Source organism: Catharus ustulatus, chromosome 6 (genome assembly GCF_009819885.2).
Source record: "Catharus ustulatus isolate bCatUst1 chromosome 6, bCatUst1.pri.v2, whole genome shotgun sequence".
Lineage (NCBI taxonomy): Eukaryota > Metazoa > Chordata > Aves > Passeriformes > Turdidae > Catharus > Catharus ustulatus.
In genome coordinates, this window is record NC_046226.1 from 2,206,485 (window position 1) to 2,227,252 (window position 20,768).

Here is a 20,768-nt window from a genome sequence, read left to right on the forward strand (position 1 = left end):
CGGGAGAAGTTTGGAATGACATAAGCCCAAACTTTGCTATTTTTTTTTTTTTTTTTGCACAAAACAAAGGCGAGCCCTGCTGCACCGCAGTGGTATCGCCGCTCCTCGGCTCGCTGCTGCCATCCCATGTCCAGCTCCCACCGCACATTCCCGGTCCCAGCACCGCCTCCCGGGCCTGATTCCTTTGTAGGATTTTCCCTTCAGCCCAGGAAATCCTCATGTTTGCCACTTTTGCTGTGCTGGCTCATTATGGTAAGAGGTATTGGGGTGGTTGCTCCATCCCGGTGAGCTCTCTGTGCTTCCCCAGCTCTGTGCCAGCCCCTTCCAGCCCTCAGGAGCTCCAGAACCCTCTGGAACCTCGCCCATCCCTGTGGGCATCAAACTGGAGTTGCTGGGGATCACCTTCGTGGGAATTCAGTGCCAAGCTGCACCCCCAGCCCTCAGTGGGAACGGGGAAATGCTGGGGGTGGAAGGGAAAAGTTCTTTCCTGGGTGTTTTGGTCATTTCCCACATTCTCCTGCCCCTGTGGCATGGGAAGAGCAGCTCGGGGCTGGCTTGTGGCACCTCATTGCAACAGCTGCTGATGGGGATCGTGCAGACAGCGGCTCACAGCCCCGGTTTGACTGGACCTGTTTGTCTCTGCATCTGCATTTTGCTGGTGAGGTAGGGTTAGATTAGATATTGGGAAAGAATTGTTCCTTAGGAGGGTGGGGAGGCCCTGGCAAGCATTGCCCAGAAAAGCTGTGGCTGCCCCTGGAAGTGCCCAAAGCCAGGTGGGACACTGGGGTTTGGAGCAGTAATAGTGGAAGGTGTCCCTGCCCATGACAGAGATTAGAATGGGATGGGATTCAAGGCCCTTTTACCCAAACCATTCTAGGATTCCATGTTTCCAGCTCAGGAACAGCAGTGCAGGCCTTACTTTGGATAAATAAAAGCATCTCCAAAGGCCAGTCTGGGTGGCTGCTCCCCTGGGAAAAGGTTTGTCCCACCTCCCACAGTTGGTTTATGGGGTCTCTGCTGTGGGCCCCACTGACATCACAGCACATCCTGCTGCACCTGGCAGGATTTCACAGAGAATCCCACTGAAACCAGGATATTCCCTTCCCTGTGGGAAGTTTCATCCTGAAAAGGTGCAGCTGACTCATCCTGACAGAGCTGCAGGAGCGAGGCTCAGCTCAGAAAGGAGGTTTCCACCCTTCCTGCCGAACCTGGGACACCACGTTTAGTGTTAAACCATATTAAAAAAATATTTTTATTTTTTTAACCTGAAGGTTTTCCCTCTGTGCTCCTTGTCCATGGCAAGGCTGTTTTCCCTGGTGTGTCACCTTATTGCTGGCCACATGCTCCCCCTGGCCCTAAAGCAGATTTTTTGGGGTCCCCTCTAAACCCAGCCATCCTTGGGTCACAGGGGGCTGTAGATGTTTTGGGGTCCCTGGGGGCTGCAGATTTTTTGGGGCCCCCAAATAATCGGGCGGGTGACTCTGGGGGACAGAGGGCTGCAGATCCCTGGGGGACAGGGGACTGCCACCCTGCTGGTGTCCCTCCAGACACGGCCAGCCCTGGGGGACAGGGGGATGCAGCCGGGCCAGAGACACCCGGGGACCCACCCAGCTCTGGGGGTGGCACTGTCCCCGTCCCTGTCCCCGTCCCCATCCGTGGGCGTCTCCGGGGCGTGGTCGATGGGCGTGGCCTGGCGACAGGCGACACACGGGCCATGCCTGGGCGTGGCCTGGTGACGTGGGCGTGTCCCCGTGACATGGGCGTGTCCTGTCGGCGCTGTCGAGCGCGCAGCGATGCGGCGTCGCGGCGGGGACGGCGACAGCGGCGACAGCGGCGGCGACATTGGCCAGGGGAGGGGCAGGCCCGGCGTGGCTCGGCAGGGACGGTGAGTACTCGCCACCGTGGGGACAGCGGTGTCCCCGAGCCGCGTGTCGCCGTCCCTGTCGCGGCTCTGCGCTGTCCCCGTGCCGTGGCCGGGGCTGTCACCCCGTGTCCCCACGCCGTGGCCTGGTCACCCTGCTGGGGCCGTGACCCCGCGTCTGTCCCCTCTACCGTGACCCTGCCACCCTGTCACTGTCCCCGCATAACGGTGTCTCCGTACTGTCCCCATGTCACCCTGCCACCACCGTGACCCCGTGCAGTGGCCATGTCCCCGTGTCACCCTGCCACACGATCCTACCGTGTGGCCGTGTCTCACCCCACCGCGGTGTTTTGTCACCGTGCTGTGCCTTGTCACCCTGCTGTCCCCTTTGGTCACCGTGCCAGCTGTCACAGGTGCCCTGGGTGAGCCTGTCCCCCCCTGCTCGGTGCTCACCTGCACCAGGTGTTGTGCAAGGGCCGGGCTGAGCCGCACTTGAGCAGAACAAGAGCAGCACCTGAAAATTCCTTCCAGCACCTGAAAATTCCCTGCAGCACCTGAAAATTCCCTGCAGCACCTAAAAATTCCCTGCAGCCTCTCCAGGGCATTCCTGCCCCTCTCCATCGCTGCCCGTGTGCAGCAGGACTGCTCAGCCCCGTATTCTGGGGGATATCTGGGATTTGAGGAGCTGCCCCTGCCTCCAGCACAGCTCCTGCCATCCTGCACCATCCCAGGAAGGGTGTGTGTTCCCTGGGGACCGGTGCCATCCCTTGTGCTGTCCTTCCTTAGGGCCTTGCAGCATTCCCAGGGCAGGGAATGGATGGGGTTCTGCTCATGGGCTGGCAGGGACTGAGCTGTGCCTGGCTCCCATCACAACCCTCTGCCCTAATCCCCCATGCCCAGACTGATTTCCCCATCTCCATTAGCCCACGAGGGATGTTGATGCTGGGAAAGCTGCAGCTCTTGGCTTTCCTTTCCCACCTGGGGGCTGGGGCTGTGTCTCAGAGCTGCAGAGAGCAGCTGGATGTGGTCCCAACCCTTCAGAGCAGGGCACTGGGGGGCATCACCCCCAAATCCCTTTCCCACCTTCCTCCCTGTTATTGCAGGTGTGGTGCTGGTGGCACTGGGGGACATCACCCCCAAGCCCTTTTCCCACTTTTCTCCTTGTCCCTGGAGTATTGCAGAATCTTTTGTGCCAGGCTTGGGGCCACGTCTGTGGCTGTGCCTCTCCAGCTGGGACTCAGGGTGTTGTCCCAGAGTATCGGTTGCTCCTTATTGCTGGTTTGACTTGCAGCTCCCAGCCCTGGCACATTCCCTGCCCTTCCTGCCTCCCGGCGTCCGTGGGAGGGCGTGGGAGACCAGATCAGGGCTTCTGTCACCTTGTGTCACCCTGGGGCTGCTCCCCACCTCCACTCCGTCCCCAGAAGCCAAGCACAACACCAGTGTGGGGATCCAGAGGGATTGGGATCAGCTTGTAGGAAAAAGCTGTTTCCAGCCCTCATGGCTGGGATTGGGAATGGGGAGGCTGCTCTGCTGCACCCCAGATCCCTCGGGATGGGAGGGATGTGCTGAGCAGTGCCTCCCTTGCAGGGCCCAGCACTCCTGGCTCCCAGGGCTGCGCACCCTGCTCCTGGCCCCGCTCCTCTCCTACCTCTCCGTGCCCTTCCTCGTGCGCCTCTTCCCCAGCGTGCTCACCAAATTTGTCTACCTGAACTTCCGTGAGTATCCCAGCCAGGAGAAACCCTCACAGGGATTGAGCTGGCTGCTGCACATCCCCCAAAACACGGGTGGGGGCCATGCCAGGACAGTGTTATCCAATTCCTGCTGGGCTGTGGGCTTGCAGAGGAGGCACAGAGGGATCTTTGCCCGTGTTTTGCAAGCTCTAATAACGTGCTGCTGCCGACCCTGTTTCCTCCCTGCAGTCACAACACGCCCGGGCAGGCTCAGCATCAGCGGGGCTGGAAATTCGGGTGGGAGGAGGCAGCAGAGGGCTGAGCTCACCTGCCTCAGCATGGCCCTCAAGAATTAAAAACAAATAACACCCTGATTTAGAAAGAATTGTGTGAAAAACAGCTGGGTAGGAGGATTCTGGATGATAGATGTGATTTCTCCATCAGTGGCCTTCCCTTTCTTCGTGGACTTTCGGCGGCCGGAGCTGCTGGTGAACAACACCATCAGCCTGTACCTCACCACCGAGCCGGGCGTCAGAGTTGGCATCTGGTGAGCAGCATGTCCTCAGTGCTCCCTGTGGGACAGCAGTGTCCTGCTGGAGCCCCCCAGGTAACCCCAGTGTCCCCCCAGGCACACGGTGCCCGGCAGCAGAGGGGCCGAGGCGCAGGGCAAGGACCAGCGCTGGTACGAGGAGGCTCTCGGTGATGCTCACCCCGTGATCATCTACCTGCACGGCAATGGGGGCACCAGGTGAGTTCCTGAGCTGCTGCTGCAGGGCCAGGACCAGGGCAGGATGGCTGCTTTGAGGTGAGAAGCAGCAAACTCGATGCAGCAGCAGCAGTGCTGCAGGGCTGGGCTGCTGCGGTGGTCTCTGACCTCAGCAGTTAAAAAAAATCCCTATAAAATAAAGGGAAAAGTTAAAATCCACCCACCCTACAGCATCCAGCTCTTCCCTCCTGGGATGAGGTCACCCTGGTTCCTCACCTGCACTGGTGCTGGAGGGGAGGGTCCCTTGGGCTCTCCCTGAGTTCTGACCCTGTTTTCCCCATCAGGGCTGCAAGTCACCGCGTCCAGTTCTTGAAGGTGAGTGGTGGCCTGTGGGGACACTGGGACCTGCTGGGAGGGAGGCTCCTGCTGGCTCTGGGGACCCCAGAGAGAGCCTGTGCAGGGTGAATGGGCCATGCTGGGGGTCCTGGGGTGAATCCCCCACCAGAACATAACTCAGTGCTGCTCTGACAGACAATGGGGGCTGCTGACTTCCACATCCTGGCTCTCGACTACAGAGGTAAAGTTGTCCCCCTGCCTCTTGCTGGGTGATCCCCCTCTTGGGACCTGTCCCCACCAGGGTTGTGACACTGAGCTGTGTCCCCCACAGGCTATGGGGACTCCACTGGACACCCCTCAGAGAGTGGCTTCACCACAGATGTCCTGGCACTCTATGACTGGGTGAAAGCGCGGAGTGGGAACAGCACCGTCCTCTTCTGGGGACATTCCTTGGGGACAGGGTAGGTGCAGGGGGTGGGATGGAGGCACACTCTGCACCCTGTGACACTGCTGCCAGACTGGTGTCACCTGGGAATGGACCAAGGGCTTGGAGCTACTCCTTGGTAGAGGCCCCTGCAAAGCCAAACTCAGCCAACAAGGGGAATCTGAGGGAGCTGTGCATCCCCCCCTTTGCTGCTCCCCTCACTGTCCCCTCTCCTGTCACAGGGTTGCCACCAATGCAGCAAGGAAACTGCAGGAGGAACGAGGTAAGGGCCAGCATGGATGGATTGTCCCCATGCAGTGTCACCCCGAGGCTCTGCACTACCCTGATTTTGGGTGATGAGGAACCCTCCCTATCCTCCCTGTGGGATGGGGACATCTTGGCCCCACTGCTGCCTGGGAGGGGAGTGTGGCAGCAGCCTGGCAGGGGGGACAGCCCCTCAAAGCCCTGCCCACTCCCAGCTCACTCTGCCCTCAGGGGTCCAGGTTGATGCTGTTGTCCTGGAGTCTCCCTACACCAACATCCGAGAGGCGGCCGCCAACATCCCCATCACCAAGGTGAGTCTGGGGGCTCTGCCTCTGGGGTCCCCAGCTGGTGACAGGCTCTACCTGTGGGCTTCCTGGGTCTCCCCCTCCTCACAGCTGAATCCAAACCGTGGCTTACATTCCCAAACTCTCTCCCTGCCAGATCTACAGGCAGTTCCCAGGTTTTGAGTCCCTCATCCTGGACTCCATGGCTCGGGCAGGAATGTTCTTCCGCAGCGATGAGAAGTGAGTTCCTGCTGGGAAGGGGCACTGGGAGTGATGCCAGCAGCACCTGGCCAAGGAGAGGTGTCAGTGACCCCATTGAAATTCCTGCACTCCTGTGTTTACCCAGCTTACTCATACTTGGAAAGTGACTTTTTATTTACATAATGTCAGCTATCAGTTTGATAATTGGGCAAAGTCCACAACCCATCCTTTTTTTAGCACTCCTGTTCCTTGTAGCACACAGAGCTTGCACAAATTCCGTTTGATTTATGGGTGCTTTTGAAACCTGCTGCCCCGTTAATTGGGGGTTAAGGTGATCAGGGAGCTGCCATGCCAGGGCAAGCAGCACAGGCATCACCCAGGTGGGCGTGAGGATGGCTCTGAGGGGGGTCAGGGTGCTGTGGGAATTTTAACAGGGATTGGGGGGGCTCCAGGGAGAATCCTCAGGGCTGTTCTTGCTGCCCACAGTGTGAAGGTGCTGGGCTGCCCCCTCCTCATCCTGCATGCAGAAGATGATGGAGTCCTGCCTCCAGAGCTGGGACGCAAGGTGGGCACCTGCCACCCGGGTTTGAGCCTGGCTTTGGTGGGCTGAAGTGGCCAGAGAGGGGATGGCCATGCACCAGGAGGGGTCTGGGGTCCCCTGCTTGTGCAATAACCATGTTCCCACTCTGGCAGCTCTATGAGACAGCACACAAAGCCTACAGGGACAAATCCAAGGTGAAGTTCATTACCTTTCCTGAAAAGCTGGGCTTGGGCCACGACTACATCTCCTTCAACCCAGAGCTGCCTGCCCTGGTGAAGTAAGTGCTGCTCCACTGCTGCCTCCTCTCCTGCTGCAAGCTCAGAGCTGCCTGCCCCCTGCTCCTTCCCCTCCCCACGCTGTTTGCTGGCATCACTTTGTAAACTTCAGTCACTCCCCACTGCCCTGAGCCTGTCCTTGGCTTGGGGAGGTGGCTCTGGGGACACCAGCTCCTCTTTGTCCTGGGTGCAGAGATGCTCCAAGCCCAGCTCAGCCCCACATGCAGGGATCACAAATCAGGCTCTGACGCAGCACAGGAGGGTCAGTGACACAGTGTAAGATTTATTACATCTTGTTGCAGAGACTTCTTAAACAAGAAGTGATGCCAGTTGCTGCCTGCACTGATCCCAACGCTCCCTCAAATCCACTCCAGGACTCCCCCCATGGCACTGAACTTACTGCTGTAAGTAATAAAATCTACTGAGAAACTTTTTAGTCACCCTCTGCCTCCAGGATGCTGCAGGGATGGAGACACTGATGTGGTCTGGGCCACCAGAGCCACGACTGGGAGCATCCTATGGGACACTGGAGGGGGTGCATGGGCCTGGCACTCCCTTATCCTGCTTCAGCAGCACCCATGAGGGCCCAGACAGCTGTGTCCAGCTGTGCCCAGCTGTGCTGCCCACCCCCACCCCAGGCCAGCCCTCTTCCTGCGTGAGCATTGGCAGAAGCAAGCCCAGCCCTAATTTCAGGCTCCAGCAAACAGCCCGCTCGGGACTCCAATGGCACTTTTTTTATTTTTAGCACCTAATGCAAGCAGCAGGGCGACGTGGTTTCGCTTTCCACACGGACACTTACGTTATAAAAACCCCTCCCCTCTGCCCACCCCTAGGGAAAGCCAGCAGCAGCAGCAGCAGCAGCAACACAGAGACGCAGACAGCAGAGAATTTTACAGTGCACACACGTCCCCTGGCTCCGGCCCCTACGCTGCGGTGCCGTTGGGGGTCTTGTCCTGCCCGGCATCCCGGGGCTCGTTGGGAGGGGGGATCTTCAGATCCGAGGGCTCCACGTGCCAGATGTCCCGGGCGTACTCCTTGATGGTGCGGTCGCTGGAGAACTTGCCGGCCGCCGCGATGTTCCTGATCACCATCTTAGTCCAGGCCTTGGAGTTCTGCAAGGAGAGGGGGTGGGATTGGCACCAGAGCTGGCTCAGAGCCCTGCAGCAGCGCAGGATTCTGAGCACGTCCCGTGCTCCAGGATGGGATTTTGTGTCCCAGCACAGCTCCTGCCCCGTCCCCAGGATGGGATTTTGTGTCACAGCACAGCTCCTGCCCCATCCCCAGGATGGGATTTTGTGTCCCACAGCTCCTGCCCTGTCCCCAGGATGGGATTTTGTGTCCCAGCACAGCTCCTGCCCTGTCCCCAGGATGGGATTTTGTGTCCCAAAGCTCCTGCCCTGTCCCCAGGATGGGATTTTGTGTCCCAAAGCTCCTGCCCTGTCCCCAGGATGGGATTTTGTGTCCTACAGCTCCTGCCCTGTCCCCAGGATGGGATTTTGTATCCCAGAGCTCCTGCCCTGTCCCCAGGATGGGATTTTGTGTCCCAGCACAGCTCCTGCCCCGTCCCCAGGATGGGATTTTGTGTCCCACAGCTCCTGTCTTGTCCCCAGGATGGGATTTTGTGTCCCACAGCTCCTGCCCCATCCCCAGGATGGGATTTTGTGTCCCACAGCTCCTGCCCAAACCCCAGGATGGGATTTTGTGTCCCAGCACAGCTCCTGCCCCATCCCCAGGATGGGATTTTGTGTCCCAGCACAGCTCCTGCCCCGTCCCCAGGATGGGATTTTGTGTCCCAGAGCTCCTGCCCCATCCCCAGGATGGGATTTTGTGTCCCAGCACAGCTCCTGCCCCGTCCCCAGGATGGGATTTTGTATCCCACAGCTCCTGCCCTGTCCCCAGGGTGGGATTTTGTGTCCCACAGCTCCTGCCCTGTCCCCAGGGTGGGATTTTGTGTCCCACAGCTCCTGCCCCATCCCCACGATGGGATTTTGTGTCCCAGAGCTCCTGCCCCATCCCCAGGATGGGATTTTGTGTCCCACAGCTCCTGCCCCGGCCCCAGGATGGGATTTTGTGTCCCAGAGCTCCTGCCTTGTCCCCAGGATGGGATTTTGTGTCCCAGAGCTCCTGCCCTGTCCCCAGGATGGGATTTTGTGTCCCAGAGCTCCTGCCCTGTCCCCAGGGTGGGATTTTGTGTCCCACAGCTCCTGCCCTGTCCCCAGGGTGGGATTTTGTGTCCCACAGCTCCTGCCCCATCCCCAGGATGGGATTTTGTGTCCCACAGCTCCTGCCCCATCCTCAGGATGGGATTTTGTGTCCCAGAGCTCCTGCCCCATCCCCAGGATGGGATTTTGTGTCCCAGAGCTCCTGCCCCATCCCCAGGATGGGATTTTGTATCCCAGAGCTCCTGCCCCATCCCCAGGATGGGATTTTGTGTCCCAGCACAGCTCCTGCCCCATCCCCAGGATGGGATTTTGTGTCTCAGCACAGCTCCTGCCCCATCCCCAGGATGGGATTTTGTGTCCCAGCACAGCTCCTGCCCCATCCCCAGGATGGGATTTTGTGTCCCAGAGCTCCTGCCTTGTCCCCAGGATGGGATTTTGTGTCCCAGAGCTCCTGCCCTGTCCCCAGGATGGGATTTTGTGTCCCAGAGCTCCTGCCCTGTCCCCAGGATGGGATTTTGTGTCCCACAGCTCCTGCCCTGTCCCCAGGATGGGATTTTGTGTCCCACAGCTCCTGCCCCATCCCCAGGATGGGATTTTGTATCCCACAGCTCCTGCCCCATCCCCAGGATGGGATTTTGTGTCCCACAGCTCCTGCCCCATCCCCAGGATGGGATTTTGTGTCCCACAGCTCCTGCCCCATCCCCAGGCTGGGATTTTGTGTCCCACAGCTCCTGCCCCATCCCCAGGATGGGATTTTGTGTCCCAGCAGAGCTCCTGCCCCATCCCCAGGATGGGATTTTGTGTCCCAGAGCTCCTGCCCCATCCCCAGGATGGGATTTTGTGTCTCAGCACAGCTCCTGCCCCATCCCCAGGATGGGATTTTGTGTCCCACAGCTCCTGCCCCATCCCCAGGATGGGATTTTGTGTCCCAGCACAGCTCCTGCCCCATCCCCAGGATGGGATTTTGTGTGCCAGCACAGCTCCTGCCCCATCCCCAGGATGGGATTTTGTGTCCCACAGCTCCTGCCTTGTCCCCAGGATGGGATTTTGTGTCCCACAGCTCCTGCCCCATCCCCAGGATGGGATTTTGTGTCCCACAGCTCCTGCCCCGTCCCCAGGCTGGCACTCACCAGGTACAGCTCGCTGACCTTCTCCTGGCACTTGACATAAGCCTCGTAGTCTGCAAAGACTTTAAACCTGCAGCAGCAAAGAAAGGAGAAGTCAGGAGCAGGAGAAATAGGAATGCACCTCAAATCCAGGGGTTAAACTAAAGGTTCCTTTACTCTGTTTTGTTATAAAGCAGAAATCCCCACCACGTATTCACACAGAAGTTACCGGCAAAAATAGAGCAAATTAAGGAAACTTTGGCAAAAGGAGGAATTACAACACTGAATTCAATGTAAAACCAATTATCATAGTATTCCTTAGCATTAATTTAGTATTAAGCATTTACTTAGAATTTATTTAGCATTGCCTTTGCCCATTTAACTGGGAAACCTTTAAAACCTTAAGATGCTGCATTACCCATAAAGCTCAATGAAAGGATTAAGAGAAGAAGAGAGAGAGAGAAAGGTGGAAAAGGTACAGAAAAAACACACAGCTACCAACTCCTGGGATTCAGAGTGAGTGAGGCAGAAACTCCGAGGGAGCTGTCAGGGAGGACAGCGGCCATAATGCCCTCAGCCCCTTTTATATCCGCAGCTCATGGCTCCGCCTCTAGGCGGGACAGCCGCTCGTTTGACCAATCAGCGCTGTCCCTGTATGATTGATGGGGAGCTCGGCCAATCAGAGGTTCTATTAGCACAACCCACGCCATGATTGACAGCTCTGCCTGGCTGAGGGGTCAGGGCACTGCCTCAGCAGAAAGCCAGGCCGGACCCCAACCCCACACACACAGAGGCGTTCCAAGAACCCCAAAACCAGCTCAAGACATCGATCTAATCCTCTCTCTGGCAGGCATCCTCCAACACAAAGCCTTCAGTCAAATTTCCCCTCCTCAAACCTTGCTGGTAAAGAACCCTGGATGCCCCAGGAAGGCACACAGGGAAAGCATTTCTCCAATGCCAATGGCTGACCAGTATTCTGGCCAGGAAAACCCTTGAGATGCCTCAAATCATCTGGAAGGGCTGTGTACCCAAAGGCATTAATGTGACAATGGCCATCCATGTGCAAAACGTGGTCCCAGCCCCTGCTGTGGCCACGGGAGAGACCCAGCCCAGGGCATGGACGGTGCCCTGGTGCCTCACCTGTCATGGTGGAAGAGCATGTTGACCACGTCATTGAAGAGGTTGGGGTCTTTTGGGGAGAAGAAGCCACTTTTAATCTGGTCAACAGCCTGTTTCAGCTCGGGGAGCCGGTCGTAGTAGAGCTGGGCGTTGTACCTGGAGGGAAGGAGGCTGTAAAGTGGCGCTGCCCAAGGTACCCGAGGTGGCACCTGTGCCATCCCCAGCCCTCACCCTTTCTTGTCCAGCTCCGTGACATCCTCCACCCTCATGCCGAAGATGAACAGGTTTTCCTCTCCAGCCTCCTCGGCCATCTCCACGTTGGCTCCATCCATGGTGCCGATGGTCAGAGCCCCGTTCAGCATGAACTTCATGTTGCCCGTCCCCGAGGCCTCGGTGCCTGCTGTGGAGATCTGCTCCGACAGGTCGGTCGCAGGGATCACTGCCAACAAAACACATGGACACGAGGGGCTCGTGGTGACACCAGCTTTGGGTTTGTTTCCTGCTGAAGGACCACAGTGGGAGCCACGGGATTGAGGGACACCCCTTCCCCACAGTGTGTCCCACCTTTCTCTGCCAGGGACACTCTGTAGTTCTCCAGGAAGATGACCTTCAGCTTGCTGCCCACCATGGGGTCGTTGTTCACCACCTGAGCCACGGCGTTAATGAGCTTGATGATCATTTTAGCCATGTGGTATCCTGGGGCAGCCTGGGAGAAAAGGCACAGGTGAGCCAGGAGAGCTGGTGCCAGGGGCAGGTGAGGAACACCCAGTTCCCACGTGTCCAGGGAACAACCTGTTCATCCCTGCTCCCATCACCCAATCCTAAATGTGTTCCACCACAACATTTTTGGGGGCTTCCGTGACCACAGACAGCAGATGTTTGTCCAAACCCCACCCAAACTTGCTTGGGTTGAAGCACCAGTGCTACTCCAGTGCTTCTTGGACAACTTCATGGACATAAAACCATGGAATCATGGAATTGTTTAAGTCAGAAAAGCCCTCTAAGATCATCAAATCCAACTGTTTCCCCCAGCACTGCCAAGGTCACCACTGACCCATGTCCCCAAGTGCCAAACCCACATGGCTTCTAAGTTCCTCCAGGGATGAGGACTCTGCTCTGAGCAGCTTTTCCAATGCTTGACCACCCCTTTGATGAAGAAATTTTTCTTTATATCCCATCTAAACCTCCCCTGGCACAGCTTGAGGCTGTTTCCCCTGTCATGTCCCTCGTTCCCTGGGAGGAGACCAACCCCTGCCAGCTGCACCCTCCTGTCAGGGAGTTGTAGAGATGTGGCCCCATGAGATATCTGTACCCACATTCCCCAGGACACCTCCAAGGACCTCCTCCAAAGTCTCTAAAACTCCTGACCCAACTCACCTTGCCTCCAATGATCACTGTCCTTGGCACAAACAGCTTTGCAGGATCCCTCCTGATTCCTGGAGAACACAGCAGTGTTAGTGTGGGACAGAGGCCACAGGGGTGCTGGCACAGCCCTGGGACACCCTGTCCCCTCGGGGTGAGGTGGCTTACGGTTGTACATGGTGATGATGTGCAGGCAGTTCATCAGCTGCCGCTTGTACTCGTGGATCCTCTTCACGTGCACATCGAACATGGAGGAAGGGTTGATCTTCACCTTGTACTCCTTCTCCAGGTACAGCGCAAACTTCACCTTGTTCTCCTGGGCAGGGCAGGGATCAGGTCAGCCCCTAGGCAAAATCAGCCCCAGCCCTCTGCTGCCCCTGCCCACGCCCCTCACCTGCTTCACTTTGGCCACCTCCCGGATGAAGAGGTCATCGTCCACAAACTGGTGCAGCTTGGTCAGCTGGCTCAGGTCCCGCACGTAGTCTTCCCCGATTTTCTGCAATGGGAGCGAGGGCACTGCTGATGGTGGGATGGTTTGGGATGGAAGAGATCTTGAACATCATCTATTTCCACCATCCCAGATTGTTCCAAGCCTTGTCCCACCTGGCCTAAAACACTTCCAGGGATTCAGGGGCAGGCACAGCTTCCCTGGGTACTCTGTGCCAGGGCCTCACTACCCTCACAGGGAAGAATTTCTTCTCGATAGCCCATCTAACCCTGCCCTCTGTCAGTTTATGTCCATTCCTCCTTCTGCTGTCACTCCATTCCTTGTCCAAAGTCCCTCTCCAGCTCTCCTGGAGCCCCTTTAGGCCCTGGAAGGAGCTCTGAGCTCTCCCTGGAGCCTTCTCCAGGCTGAACAGTCCCAGCCTGGCTCCAGAGCAGGACTCCAGCCCTTGGAGCATCTCCATGGTCTCCTCTGGACTCCCTCCAGCAGCTCCACATCCTTCTGCTGTTGGAGACTCCCAGGGCTGAAGGCAGCTCTGCAGGTGAGGAGCAGAATCCCTTCCCTTGACCCTCAGCTCCTCAACCACCCAGAAGATGTAAATGGCCGAGGTTCTCCTGTCCCCCTGGGCTCAGCAGGGGAGGGTCAGTGGCCATGGCACGCTCTCCCCACCCCGGTACCTCCGCGATGAGCTCTGCCAGCCCCGGGTTGCAGAGCAGCAGCCAGCGCCGCGGGGTGATCCCGTTGGTCTTGTTCTGGAACTTCTCTGGCTCCAGCTCCGCAAAATCCTCGAATCTGTGAGGGTGAGGATGGCACAGCTGCAGCCTTGCCCAGCTGGCACCGCCACCCCTTCCCTCCCAGGCCCACCCTCACCTCCCTCCCCTCACTCACACTTGAGTCTTGACGATCTCGGAGTGGATCTTGGCCACGCCGTTGACGGCGTGGGAGCCCACGATGCACAGATGGGCCATGTTGATCCTCTTGGTGTCCCCCTCCTCGATCAGGGACATCCTCCGCAGCCGGTCCACGTCGTTGGGGAACAGGGACGCGATGTGCTGCCGGGGGAGCCAGAGAGGTGCTCAGAGGTGGTGGCACTGAGGGATGTCCCCCACCATGGCAATGTCCCCAGTGCATTTGGCCCAGCCAAAGGGTGCCCTTTCCCAGCATGGATGAGTCTGGATAGAAGGACCCCCCCAGGCTGCCACACAGAGGGGGCACACACTTGGCTATTTTGGCATTTTGCTGCCAGACCAGGAGGTCACACCACCATCTCCTCTGCATTCCCAACATCATCCTTCCAGGATGAATTCAGCATTTAGGAAGCCAAGAAATGCCATTTCTCAAGTCCCTGATGCAATGGGTGACACCTCTCAACAGTCACTAACTGCAGGATGGCAATGGTGGGAAAGGGCTTCCCTCCACATCAACTTCCCAAAATGGCAGCTGGAATCCCCCAGCCACACACCCAACATCACCAGTTTGTGCATCCCCTTGTCCTGACAGTTCATCCCTGTCCCCTCTCCAGAGCAGGCTCCCAGGCACTCACATCCAGGTGTCTCTGGTTGATCTCGTAGATGATCTGCAGGTGCCTGGGGAGCAGCTTCTCCACCAGGTCCACGGGCCAGCGCTCCAGCGCCTCGGGGAGCACCGTGTGGTTGGTGTAGGCAAAGGTCCTTTTGGTGATGTCCCAGGCCTGGCAGGGCAGAGCCAGAGCTCAGTCACACCTCAAGCACCAGAACCCACCCTTGGTCCTCCCACCACATCCAGCAGCTCCTCCCAGTCCACACCATTTAAACCCAGTCTGCTCCACATCATTCCCAGCAGCCACCAAACTGGCTCCTGCCCCATGTTTGTGCAAGTGAAGGAGACCAGGTGGGGTGTCCCTACCTTATCCCACGGCAGCTTCTCAATGTCCACAAAAATCCTCATCAGCTCAGGGATGGCCATGGCAGGGTGCGTGTCATTCAGCTGGATGGCAACCTGGGAGAGCAGGGTGGCACGTGGGGACACAGGGGGGACACTGGGAGCCTCACAAACATCTGCATCATCTGGGAGGTGTTGAAACAAGCTGCCAGGCAGAGGTCAGAGCAGCCCTGGCTCGTACCTGGTCTGGGAAGGAATCGAACACGGTGCGGACGCTGTCTGTGCTCCCGAATTTGGATGCTTTGAAGCGGCGGATGATGTCCTGGAGGGTGGCAGCCACGACAAAGTACTCCTGCTTCAGCCTCAGCTCCTTTCCTTCAAAGAACTGTGGGCAGAGGAGCAGGGAACTGCAGGATTCCTGCAGGATTCACTGCACTTCCCAGGAGGTTTTCCCAGGGTGTGACCTCTCTGCGCTTCCCCCAGCATCACTTACAATCCCAAGCTCTTCTTGATTCCCAGATTCCAGCACAAGGGTTTGGAATGTGCTGGTACAAACAGCTTAAATCCCAGCTGAGCATTTTCAAAACCTGGTTTCATGGTTTGAACAAAGAATGGTACCAAGACAATGGTACCAAGACTTAGGAACTATTTTTCCAAGACAAGGATTTAACCACTGTTCATGCAGCACAAAACATCAATCTGCTGGTCTGCAAAGGAAAAGCTGCAGGAGACAACCTCACTGCTGGAGCTGCAGTGCCCCCAGCTCTCCTCAACAGCCGGGAAGGCTGGAGGAGGATTAAATGGGAAAATCATAATCAGGATCTGCCCTGAACAGGCTGCAGAGCAAGGAGAGCTTCCATTTTAATTTTTTTTTTCCTGCTCCACAGCTTGCTTTGTGGCTAGGGAAGGGTTGTGTCCCATCACACCTCTGTGCCAGCTTGGCAAGAACTCCCAGAGCAAGAGGGCTGGGGTGCAAAGAGCAATTTGAGGCACAACCTCTGATCCCAGGGTTGCAAAGGGCCACCAAGGTAACACCAGCAGCGTTCAGCAGTTTGCCTTCATGTTATACTCTGAGACTCAAGGAATGTTTCTGCAGCAGAGCCTGCTCATCCCCTCCTCACTCCAGGGGAACAGATAGCAACCCTCATCCAAGCACTGCAGGCAGCTTGAAACACAATTAAAACATCTCTGCAGCACCCTGGAGCGAGGGGCTGCTCCCCTTCCCCCTCCATCCCTAAAACAGGAACTCCCTAAAACCCACAACTCACGTTGTCGTTGGGGTAGAGCACCCGGGAGATGTTCTCTGCCAGGTTCCTGTCCAGCACAGCCTGGATGTAATCCCCAACGTTGACTGAGGAGGAACAGAGGGATGAGGTGGGTGTGGGACCCCCTCAGCTCTCCCCACCCTGCCCAGCTCCCACTTACAGTCGCGCAGGTTGAAGTCGTTGGGCGCGCGGGCCGACCACAGGCGCATGGTGTTGACGGTGTTGTTCATGTACCCAGGCACGGGGGTGTCGTAGGGCAGCGCCAGCACCACCTGTGACATCCCCAGGGCAGCTGGAATTGGGCTGGGATCCCCTCCATGCTCCCCCTGGAGCCCCCTCCCATCCCACAGAGCCTCCTGCTCAGGGCTGAGCTCAGGGGTGTCCCTGCACGGGGTTGTGTGGGTGGGGGTGTCCTTGGTGCTCCTGCGTGGGGACATCCCTGTGGCTCTGTCACAGCTCTCAGGGCATGGAGAGGGGCTTGTAAAGGTCAGGAGCAGCTTCATTAAGGTTTAATTTAGAGCTGCACATAGCAAACAGACCTGCTGGAGCTGCTTTTGCTTTTTAAAAGCCCAGAATGGTTTGGGTTGAGAGGGACCTTAAAGTCTGTCTTGTTCCAACCCTCTGCCATGGGCAGGGACACTTTCCACTGGACCAGATTCCTCCAAGCTCCATCCAGCCTGGCCTTGGACACTTCCAGGGATGAAGAGCTTGGAGCAGCCAAATCTGTCCTCACCCCATGTCCATCTCCTTCCCAATTTGCCCCACCACTGCCTTGTCCATCCCAGCCCAACCTTCCCAGCAGAAATTCTGCAGGACTCATCCCTGGGGTGCAACCAGCCAGGGAGAGCCCCCCAAATGACAGGACAAGCCATGCAAGGGACACTCCTGTCCCCAGCCCTTACCTGGGTGTCAATCCACTTGGCACCAGAGGCTGAGTGTTCCACGCGGCCGTAGAAGTGCACGGGCAGCATGTACTCAGGACGGGCTTTCTCCCAGGGATTGCCATGCCTGAGCCAGTCATCAGCTTCTTCCACCTGCCAGAGGGACCCAGAGCAGTGACAGGGACACCCAGCCCTGCAGGATGGCTCTGGCTGCTCATGGCAAAGGGGAGGATGCTCTGTCTGCCCTAAACTTGGATTTTGGCGCTGCAGGGTGAGCCTGGAGGCACCACCCTCAATCTGGGGTGTCTGTGCCTTCCATGGGGGATGGGGACAAACCCAAGGTTTCATCAGTGCACTGCCATGGAGCAGCTCTTGGTGTGGCCCTGAGGATGGGGGGGAGCTTGCACTGAAGTTTAAAAAATTAAATTTGCTCACAAAAATATCTGCTAAATTTTAAATATCCCGGCAGCAGCGGCCTCTGAGCTGATGGAAATGTCTGCACACCCCAGCCTGAGGGGGAGGAGGTGAATGTGGGTTCCAGCTGTGCCAGGGGACAGCGAGGGTCACACATCTCCATCCATACCTGCCACCCATCCCGGATCTTCTGGTTGAAGATGCCGTACTCGTAGCGGATGCCGTAGCCGTAGGCTGCCAGCCCCAGCGTGGCCATGGAGTCCAGGAAGCAGGCTGCTCAGGAGAGAGGAGAGCAGTGAGCTGGGCCCTCCTTGGAGGTGGATCCTTCTCCCTGGGACAGCCATAAGCCTCACAGGGACAGGAGCCACCCAGCCCCTTGCTCTGTGCTGCAGCAATAACCCCCAAGATCAGTTATTTCCCACAGTGGATGTAAAACCCTCAGGGATGTGCCCACCCCCTGGGGGGGTCACTCACCTGCCAGCCTGCCCAGACCCCCGTTGCCCAGCCCAGCATCCTCCTCGATTTCCTCCAGCTCTTCCATGTCCAGCCCAAGCTACAGATGAGAAAAAGGAGAGGGGCTGGAGACTCTCAGGGTGCCCAGCCCCACACAGGGGAGGCATTGTTGGCACACACTTCTTGCAGGTGGGCTCTAGGAGGGCTGGAAAGGCACCCAATTCCACAAGACCCATCTCTGCAGGTGGGACACTGATTTGAACCCAAAGCAGCTGCTCTCCCCCTCAGCTGTGTCTCTGTGCCATGGCAGGGGCCATCTCCCATGTTTAAAGTCACTCTACCAGGCTTTACAAGGGACATTCACACCCTTGACCTCACCATGGGCAAGATCTGGGGATGGGAGGCACCAAACTATAACCAGGGTGCTGCCCTTGGGGTTCCAGACACTTCCAAGGGCTCTCAGAGCTTGTTCCCAGGCCTGCTCCCTCTCTCTGTGGCTGCAGTCCTGCAGGGGCTGGCACCAGGTTCCTGTTCCCTCAGCACCCCCTGTCCTTTGAGGCAGCCACCCAGCTGGAATATTCCTGCACTCCAGCACCCCTATTCCCTGGGAAAAAGCACCTGGCTGCCACCTTCCTGCTCCCCCAGCATCCCAATCCCTTGGGGACAGGACCCAAGTGTTGTGTTCCTTCTCCTTCAACAGGCATCACCCTTCAGGGTGACAAGCATCTACAACCCTCTTCCAGGAAATTTAAATTTTCCAGCCCAGAATGCTGGAGGAGGAAATGGTTTTGCTTATGCAAAACTCCTCAGGGAGCTCAGGTGGAGACCTTTGGTCTATTGCCCTGCTCTGATGTCCCCATGTCACAGTAAGTGGGGACAAAAAATTTAACCTCCCCTAAAAATAAGTTCCTCTCCTTTGAAGCGTTTGCACAAAAGCTGTTCCTGCTCTTGTGCAACCACCCCGGCCATATCTGATGACATTGAACACAAGAGGTGACAGGGTGGGGACAAAAGGAACACCTAAACCCCTTTGATAACCCCAGTGCCACCTGGTGCCAGCACCCAGCTGGGCTTAATTCAAGGTTTTATCCCTCCAACAACCTCATCCACAGAACCACCAGCTTCCTCCCAGGGATCCTGCTGCATTCCCCAGAGCACAGCACCCGGGCTGGGCACTCCAGGCTTTTCAAGGGCAGGCTCTGGAGCAGCCTTTATCCCCAAATTCATCCCCTGTGCCTCAGGGAGCACTTTGCAGCCAATGCACCAAACCATCAACATTCCCAGGAGCTGGAACACGTGGATCCCTCCCAGCCCATGTCCTCACCCCTCGTGGGATGCTCACCTGGTAGACAGCCTCGTCACAGGCATTCTGCAGCCCCAGGTTAATCATCGTGTTCTGCAGCGTCCGCCCCATGTAGAATTCCAGAGAGAGGTAATAAATCCTCTGGAAGAGAAAACCACCCCATGGTCACCTTTCCCACGGCTCTCCTGGACTCCAGAAGCTGCTATCTCAAAAACAAACAGGGAAAAAAACCCAGCTCGACAGAGCAAGGTGGTTTGCACCAGGATTTTCAGGGCTGTGGCTCCTGGGTGGCCCTGTTCTGCTCTTTTCCAAACCGGGAAGAGGCTGTTTTATTGGACAAGCCTTGCTGCCCTGTCCCAGGGTGGGGACAGCTCCAGGATGGTCACCCCATACATTCCGGTGGCAGCACTACGTTAAATTTTAAAGAGGAGCCGTTCCCTAAAGCCACCGGAAAACCGAGTGGGCTGGCGGGGCCAGGCGCTGGCTGTGGGGACATGGGGCTTCCTCTGCTGTCCCCTTGCAGCAGGGGACACTCTCCCGCTGACACCGCGCCCGCTCCGGCCTTGTGTAAGCCGAGCCCCGGCGTCAGCACCGGCAGGTTTTAAGGAAGGATTTAGGCTGGGGGAAGTCGCTGACTCGACAGGTTTCCCCAGGACCTGCGCGGGGTCGGGCCGGGAATGGAGGTGGGAGAGAATCCTGGAGTCCTAAAATATGGGAATGGACCACAAAGATGGTCTGGTTCCAAAGCTCCTGCCACAGCCAGGATGTGCTGGGCAGCATCCACCGGGATTTAGTGGCAGCGACTCCAGACAGGCAGCGCCTGGAATTGGGAGAGTCCCAACTCCAAACCCTGCAAGCAGCTCCTTTTTCTCAGCCCTACACAACACGGGGGAGTGCCGAGCTATCGCGGCTGGCACGGTCCCAGCGAGGTGCTGCCAGGGAGCAAATTGATGCCGACAGGGACATCCAGGTGTCAGGAGGGGGATTAGGGCTTAATCCCCCCGCAGCAGAGCCCGCAGCGAACCAGCGGGACGGGCGGCAGCGCAGCAACTCCTGCACAAACCGGATCTCTCACGCTTGGCATCACTTGTGTTAAACAAGACCTGTTTGCGGTTGGCTTCGGGTGCCTTTAAGCCTTTCCAATAATTCCCCCGGGAAGGCTTTGGAGTTGGTTTTGGTAGACGGCACCCACGCCGGCGCCGCGGGACAACAAACGGCGTTCCCATGCCCTGCACCCCGCTGCCGGCCAAGCCGCGCTCTGTTTGTTTTGCAGAGCAAAGGACAGTGGCCTCGCTCGGTAAAGTCCAGTCCCTCCTCTCGGAAAAGTTACCGGAACAGCCCTAAATCCATGAAAAACCGAGCCCCGCCAAGCCCTCTATCCCAGCGCGGAGGGAGCGCTCACATCCCCGGGGTTCCCATGGTTCCCACCCCGGGGGGGTTCCCAGCACCCCGCCCCGCACCGAGGGGCTCCCCGCTTCCATCCCACCGCTCCCACCTTGGGATCCTTCTCGTAGTAGTACTGCTGGGTGCGGATCCAGCGCCCCACCAGGTGATCCCGCACGGTGTGGGCCAGGGCGAAGTAGTAATCGCGTGGGGTGGCCACATTGCGGTCCTTGACCAGGGTGAAGTGCAGGTGCCGGTTGAAGCCCCGCTTCAGCTCGGCCACGCTCTCTGCGCCCACGATGCCGCGGATGCTGATCTGCTTCCGCCGCTCCTGGTCCGACAGCGGCCGCGACATCGCGGCGGGGCTGCGGGGACACGGGCAACGGGGACACGGACACACGGGCTGGGCTCCCGAGCCGCGTTCCGCCTCCGCCCCGCGCTGGCACCGCCCCG

General features: G+C 57.9%; 2 protein-coding genes across 3 annotated transcripts in view; one reads left to right on the top strand and one right to left on the bottom strand.

The window, feature by feature from the left end:
• The first annotated feature begins 1,757 nt into the window (after positions 1–1,757).
• ABHD12B (abhydrolase domain containing 12B) lies at positions 1,758–7,002 on the top strand. The gene is made up of 13 exons (XM_033063395.1): positions 1,758–1,885; positions 3,449–3,576; positions 3,976–4,078; positions 4,160–4,279; positions 4,582–4,612; positions 4,769–4,814; positions 4,905–5,034; positions 5,240–5,280; positions 5,493–5,572; positions 5,703–5,785; positions 6,233–6,311; positions 6,440–6,564; positions 6,865–7,002. The coding sequence occupies exons 1-13, from the start codon at positions 1,794–1,796 to the stop codon at positions 6,884–6,886; spliced, it is 1,080 nt and encodes a 359-aa protein (XP_032919286.1). The 5' UTR covers positions 1,758–1,793; the 3' UTR covers positions 6,887–7,002.
• The window catches only part of PYGL (glycogen phosphorylase L), a 15,470-nt gene continuing 1,527 nt past the window's right edge, over positions 6,826–20,768 (bottom strand). For both annotated transcript variants that reach the window (XM_033063393.2, XM_033063392.2), the window contains exons 2-21: positions 20,428–20,680; positions 18,972–19,073; positions 17,651–17,729; positions 17,346–17,449; positions 16,784–16,915; positions 16,042–16,153; positions 15,885–15,967; positions 14,858–15,001; positions 14,641–14,733; positions 14,300–14,446; positions 13,645–13,808; positions 13,434–13,548; positions 12,706–12,807; positions 12,480–12,627; positions 12,327–12,385; positions 11,514–11,655; positions 11,181–11,388; positions 10,971–11,105; positions 9,855–9,921; positions 6,826–7,674 (exon numbers count right to left, since the gene is read on the bottom strand). In XM_033063393.2, the coding sequence (XP_032919284.1) occupies positions 7,486–7,674; positions 9,855–9,921; positions 10,971–11,105; positions 11,181–11,388; positions 11,514–11,655; positions 12,327–12,385; positions 12,480–12,627; positions 12,706–12,807; positions 13,434–13,548; positions 13,645–13,808; positions 14,300–14,446; positions 14,641–14,733; positions 14,858–15,001; positions 15,885–15,967; positions 16,042–16,153; positions 16,784–16,915; positions 17,346–17,449; positions 17,651–17,729; positions 18,972–19,073; positions 20,428–20,670 (2,568 nt within the window). In that variant the 5' untranslated portion in view covers positions 20,671–20,680 and the 3' untranslated portion in view covers positions 6,826–7,485. The remainder of the gene's footprint in view (positions 7,675–9,854; positions 9,922–10,970; positions 11,106–11,180; positions 11,389–11,513; positions 11,656–12,326; positions 12,386–12,479; positions 12,628–12,705; positions 12,808–13,433; positions 13,549–13,644; positions 13,809–14,299; positions 14,447–14,640; positions 14,734–14,857; positions 15,002–15,884; positions 15,968–16,041; positions 16,154–16,783; positions 16,916–17,345; positions 17,450–17,650; positions 17,730–18,971; positions 19,074–20,427; positions 20,681–20,768) is intronic.

Bases quoted from the DNA above. Each gene is read 5' to 3' on its own strand.
- ABHD12B (XM_033063395.1), top strand. From the start codon at position 1,794: ATGCGGCGTCGCGGCGGGGACGGCGACAGCGGCGACAGCGGCGGCGAC. The intron at 4,613-4,768 runs GTGAGTGGTGGC...CTGCTCTGACAG, and splicing joins ACCGCGTCCAGTTCTTGAAG to ACAATGGGGGCTGCTGACTT. The intron at 5,035-5,239 runs GTAGGTGCAGGG...CTCCTGTCACAG, and splicing joins GGACATTCCTTGGGGACAGG to GGTTGCCACCAATGCAGCAA.